This window comes from Oryzias melastigma, linkage group LG17 (assembly GCF_002922805.2).
Source record: "Oryzias melastigma strain HK-1 linkage group LG17, ASM292280v2, whole genome shotgun sequence".
In the NCBI taxonomy this organism is placed as follows: domain Eukaryota; kingdom Metazoa; phylum Chordata; class Actinopteri; order Beloniformes; family Adrianichthyidae; genus Oryzias; species Oryzias melastigma.
Genome location: NC_050528.1, coordinates 30,795,257 through 30,801,722, shown reverse-complemented (window position 1 = coordinate 30,801,722; position 6,466 = coordinate 30,795,257). Strand labels below are relative to the sequence as shown.

Sequence of the window (6,466 nt, the reverse complement as noted above, 5' to 3'; positions counted from 1 at the left end):
ATGCATACTGATACTCATACAATCTGAGCTGGAATCTGGATCTAAACTGTACGACTTTACAGCTCTGATATGATAACTGTTTTTGTTGCACCGCTACTGTTTGGTTGGGGATGTGAGGGGCTGTAAGCTAGTGGGAGAGCGTGTAAACAAAAGGATAATTTTAATATCAGTAGAGGCTTACTTTGATGCCAACAGTCCTGCCCACAGCCTATTGACTAATTTCTAATGAGCTACTGCCGTGCTACAGAAAATATGTTCTTGAAGCAACCCAGATTTTTTTGATTTTACCTAAAACCAGCACAATCATAATTAAAAGCCACTGTGAACCCTTTTACAAACAATCCAAAGATGACTGGAGTGGAACTTTAATGCCTGCTTTACACTGCAAGCGGTGTAAATGACCCAGGACTCTGAATTCAGACGATGCACTCAATGATGACAACTGATTTATTTACTGCACAAGCATAGTCACACCTTAAGAGCTAAAGAAAATAAAACAAACTTGTTACAATTCCTTTTTTTGATTAACAGCCATGCTGTACATAAGCTGGTAGCATTAGCTTGTTAGATAGCTTCAAACATTTGCTTCCTTTGCATAAATCGCAAATGATCCCAAAATGTAAGCCATAAACGTAACCAAGAAGCTTCCTGTTCGCCTTCCAGCTAGATGCTAAAAAGAAAGGATGGGTTTTAAACCACTTTGATTGAGTTTCTGTCGTTGCACGAACGTCTGCCATGTTCCTTTTTTCTGTCTCTGCTGAATTGACGCGTGTGTAAAAATATCACAAAAAAACCTAATGTAGGTAGTAGTAGTTCACTTTCAGCTTATCCCTTTTGGTGTCGCCACAGCGTAACAGCACCCACTGTTTCCCATCAGTGATTTGGCAGAGTTTTTACGTCAGATGCCCTTCCTGACACAACCCTGTACTTGAGGGGCACAGGGACCCAGTTAGGCAGCAGCATCAAGGGTCTTGCCTAAGGACCCAATCTGGGTGGGGATCAGTGGACAACCCTGGGAATCGAACCCAGGGCTTCTGCGTGTCAGCCCTTCACCTAGCCCACTGAGCCACCCAGCCGCTCAAAAAAACAAACAAAAAAAAACAAAAACAAAAAAAAAACCTGATGTAGGTGCGCTTTCAAAATAAAAGTCTGCACCACTAAAATACACATAATAAGCAGTAACACCATTTTTTATAACATTCTTTAACAACCTAAACACTACTCTTGAATTAATTGAAAGTAATATGACACGATAATAAGTCATTTACACATGGAAGGGCTGTGAGGCGGCCCGGAATGGAGGCCGCTCCCATTCGGTGCCCTTGTTAACCTATGGTGTAGTTCACACCAGACGTGAAGCACTGCGGTCCTCCGCAATTGTTTTTGGATCTTGTCTAGCCGCGAGTGAGCTGCATCAATCATGGCAGGAAGTTACGCCAAGACACACGAGAAAATCTGGTCAACTTTCACAACATAACCAATTTTTCACGATAAAATACCATGATTGACAAATGTGATCATATTTTTGTATCTAAACAGACAGTAGAGATGGAAATAAACACACAAACAATGCATAATACACAAAAAAACAAATAAACAGAGACACACACACACGGATCAATGTAGTGTAGTTCAGAGAAGTTTGCGCCAAGAAGCGCCACGGAAAAGTGTGTGTCTGGTGTGAACTGGAGGTTAAGCGGATTTTGCGTACTCCACATTGCGGTGCTTCCGTGTGCGTTGTGAACCCGGCGTTAGACAATGCAGAAGGTTTATCTCTGCAGTGACACACATTATGTGTCCATGAAAAACACACAAACCGGCTTTTCCTAAGAAATATTCTCTTGACAAGTTTATCATAAAATGTTCAAAATAAACGTTTTATTGTTATTGTCTTATAAGGGTTGTTAACTCCAAGCATTTTAAATGTTATTAATCATGGAGGGAAAATAAACACAGAAGCTTCCTTCCATTATTCATAATGGATTTTTTTTAATTCTAATTAGAAATATTTTTTGCAAAATCATATTTGTGTTTCTTTAAGCGAAGCAACAACTTAAAGAAACTGAAGAGATACTTGAGTCTGGAAGAAAGAAATGATGAGCTGAAGCTGTGCACAACAGTTCACTGTCTGCTTCATGGGAAAAGGATGCTCCTTTGAATCATTAAAATTATGAAATCGCAATTAATGCTTTTGTGCACTTTTTTTTCAGAGAAAATATGACTGAAATTCATAGGATGTCCCCTTGAAACGTGTTATTTAGAGTCCACATAGTGGCTGGAGTTTGCTTGGTTCTTACAATCTAGTCACTAACATGAATTTATAACATTTATCAGCACGTCTTAAAGAAACAAAGCGGTGACTCACTAAAATCAGAATTCCTTTTACTTTGTTCTTCACTCTGAAATCACTCTAAATATTTATATTCTCTCCAGGTTATCTGAGTAACCTGGTGCACACACCGTGACTCACAACATCTACTACCTACACAATTGATTGTTCTGCTGTAAATGTACACTCATTTTGGTTTGTTTCTTCATTGCACCTGTGACATGTCTCTCCCCCAGCCTGGCCCAGGTATCGCATTCAGAGATCGGACATCGGCCAGTTCAACCTGGAGATCACCAGATCGGAGCTCTCTGATGACTCCATCTACGAGTGTCAGGCCACAGAGGCGGCGCTGCGATCCAGGAGGGCCAAGCTCAACGTGCTCAGTAAGTGACTATGATGTCTCATCTTATCGTTTTGAATGTTCTTTGTGACACAGATTTTAAGGTGAGTGAATAAAGTTTTGAGCATTGTTGCAATGGAATTCTCTTGTATATTGAGTTCCATGGATGCTCCGGTTGGTCATTAGATGCATTTTGGAGGTTTGCTGTGTTTCAATTGGCAACTTTTGAAGCATGGCAGCACATTAGTCTCTGACCGTGTCAATATTCAGACCTTTGAATGCTATTTTAGTGGATTTTTTGTTGTATTTTTTCCATGTTTGAGTTAAAAACTAAAATTTAAAAGGAAGAATAATGACCCTTTTTTAAAAACTAGACAAGACAGTTCCTTCTCCCCAAGATACCTGAATGAAACTCCAGCATCATTTCACAACTCAACGGTGTACTTTATGTTTTCAAATGCAAAGAATGTTCAGCTGAATGTTTGGCACGGCTGTTTGGTCTTATTTATGTGCTAGTTAGATTTCTCCCAAAAGTCTCCCAAAAGACAATAATCATCATGGTTGAACATGTGTGGAGGTTCTACGTCAAATTATTGTCAGGTTGTGTTCTTCTGGTTCTCCCGGAACTGTAAAGTTTGTAAAACTCCAGTTGACCTGATGACCAGAATCGTGTCATGGTGACCCTGAAAACCATTAACCTGAAATCCTGTGACACACGAGCCCACACTTTAAACCTTTACATTTTTTCAGGCATATCTTTTAATGAAAGCAATAAAAACAAGCAAAAACAAGAAGAGACAAAAACAAACCTTCATACTCATTTGGCCTTTTTATATTACACAAAGAGACAAAAATGTACTTTACTGTGGCATCTACTGCCACAAAATAACTTAACAAACAGAACTTTTCAACACCGACGCCTCGTTTCCACTGAGCGGTTCAGACCGGACTGGACCGGTACCGTACAGTATTTTGATTGTTTCCATTGTAAAATGGACCCATTAAGCTAGACCAATTTGTAGGCCACGATTCCAGGTCCCCTGTTGGTTGTACATCCAAAGAACATTGGAGCAAACCAGTTAGGGTGGAGCTTCTGTCGTCACCCAATGAAATCCATTGATCAGCGGAGAGGTTTTAGCGTCGGACAGCGCTTTTCCCGACTCAAGAGCCAAGCTGAAAGTTTTCTCCTCTTTTTGGCTCAATTCTTATTCACCTCCTGCAATCTTCTTGCAAAGAATAGTAAATTCTTTGGATACTGTATTCCTCCCTTATTTGTGGGTGTTGGGGACCGGAGACACTAACCATAACATAATACCATAACCCACATGTGTCAAAGTCAAGGCCCGGGGGCCGGATCCGGCCCCCTGGATAATAATATCTGGCCCGCAGATCATTTTAAAATATTGTTTTTAACGGCCCAATGTTATTGTGCGCCTATAACGTATTGAAGCAACACTACGATTATGGAGGCTGGGAGATCAATTCTGATGATCTATGACTTTCTGTGTGGAATACACAGCGTTTTACATCACCAGGGTGTCATCATCCTCTCTCTCTCACTCATGGTGCAGAATGAAATAAACATATTCGGATAAAATAACTAAGACAAAACAGCAAAACAGCCAGACAACAAAACATAGAGCAAAAAAACCAGAATGATTTGATTTGTTTTTCCTAAAAGTACATATTTTATTTTCACGTCTAGGTTTTGTTTGTTTTGTTCAGCAGCATGTTCCCGTTTGGATCTTTTTAACAGGATATATTTCATGGAAATTAAAAACTTTTGGGATATTTATAAGCATAATTTTTCATATAAAATTTGAGTGTTTTTTCTTTTATTATTTAGTTTATTTCTAACTTGAATAATTTTGTCAAAATATATTTTCATGGAGAGTAAAATATTGAAAGTTATTTAAGCTTTAAATTGATTTCATCTGGAATCTTATCCCGGTCTGTTTTTATTCATAGTTATGTGAAAAAGTTGAGTTTTTTTAAAGTTTTACATTTTTGCTTTAGTGTGTTCAATACATTTTTGTTCTGTTGGGCCCCCCACCTGGTGTGTTTTAGATTTTGTCCTCCTGTGCGATTGAGTTTGTCTCCCTGCTGTATGTAAAACCCAAATATGATAAAAGACCTCCATTGTTGGCATCCCCTTTTTGCTTTAGTCGCACCGTTCTGACTCACAGCTACTACGCCATCGGTCTACACCCTACATGCGCCTTGATGGTCCAACGCTCAATGGAAACGCTTACCATTCTAAACTGACCAGGAGTGGACCGATCCGGTCTGGTCTGGACCGCTTAATGGAAGCAAGGCATAAAAGAACAATTTGGTTACATTTCTTACCAACCAAAACCCAATGAGAGCTGCAAAGCCACTTTATTTACGTTAGTGTGACTATTAAATATTTGCAATAATAAAATTGTTATTTTTTTAATAACATTTGAAAACCTCTTTTACTTTTGACAGCAGCACAGAAAAGGTTCCTTCAAAATAAAGTACATCCTGCTGCAGCAGATTTTCTAGAATTAACAATCCAAGAAAACAAACCTGTCATTTTCTATCGTTGTGTGTGCTATCATCCTTTTTGTCATTTGATTATTATATCTAAACATTGGTGTAAAATACACTTTTTTGTAAATAAATGTATTTGTGCTTAATGCTTTTTCTAATAATTTACAACTCTTACCATTATTTTATTTGACATTTTTTTACTTCTACATTTTAAAGGACAAAACATAATTAACTAAAAGAAAAAGATGGAAAAAAAAACTATTTATTGAAAATGTTGGTAATTTTCATGAAAGTTAAAGGGCCACAACAGACAGATTGAAGGAACTGCATGTGTTGTTGCAGACTCCTGGTCTAAACTAGTTTAGGGAAGGAAAAAATAAAAACATAGGATCAACCAAAGAGAAAATTTAGCTTTAAAACTCCTTAAAGAATGTTGGAGTGGTGTGCACCTGCATTAACGTCAAAGCATGGATCTGTGTGTCTGTCCTGCAGTCCCCCCCGAGGACCCTGTGGTGGAGGGAACGCCGGAGCTCCTGCTGATGGCTGGAACGCCATTCAACCTGACCTGTTTGACCCGCGGGGCCAAGCCTGCGGCGCACATCCAGTGGACCAAAAATGGAGTCCCTGTGGAGGGAGCCTACCACTCCACGGTGACTCACGCACACCCATAAACACGCGCACATAATTGCATCTGCAAGAGCGCGGAGGGAGGCCACGCATCATAGAGCACACATAAAACCTTGATGAGTTTATCACACTGAAATGAGATCTGCAGAATGTCTCCTGATGGTTTGGAAGGAATTTGCTGCACAGAATGTAACTGTCTCAACCTACAGCGGGTCTATCTCGCTCCAGTGTTTATGTTCTCTGACTTACTGGGATTTTCACACAATAGTGATTCTGCTGCTCCTTTCTGTATGTTTTCTGGCACGTAAAAACTCGATCACACTTTCAACGATTTCAGTAATCTTGGTATCAAAACGTTCAGCTCGTTCACCACATTACTGCTTGTAGTTTTGGTTTTCACAAAATGTATAGTTTTTGAAATATTGAGCAAAATATGCCCCATAGGAAATGAATGAGAAAGTCTTCAAATTTCAAGATTTTAAGTAGATTAGCAACAAGCCTTTGAGTATATTCATGGGCTGTGTTTTCATCTTTTTATAGTAATTTTAAAAAAATATATAAGAGTGAAGCATGTATTTTAGCAACATGTTGACATTTTTGGTAAATTTTGTATCTACAAATAGGAATTTTAGGCTATTTTGGAGTTTAGCTAGTAT

At 38.9% G+C, this 6,466-nt stretch overlaps 1 protein-coding gene across 2 annotated transcripts in view; it reads left to right on the top strand.

The window, feature by feature from the left end:
• The window catches only part of kirrel1b (kirre like nephrin family adhesion molecule 1b), a 128,856-nt gene that overhangs the window by 84,767 nt on the left and 37,623 nt on the right, over positions 1-6,466 (top strand). For both annotated transcript variants that reach the window (XM_024279413.2, XM_024279406.2), the window contains exons 3-4: positions 2,566-2,712; positions 5,676-5,833. In XM_024279413.2, the coding sequence (XP_024135181.1) occupies positions 2,566-2,712; positions 5,676-5,833 (305 nt within the window). The remainder of the gene's footprint in view (positions 1-2,565; positions 2,713-5,675; positions 5,834-6,466) is intronic.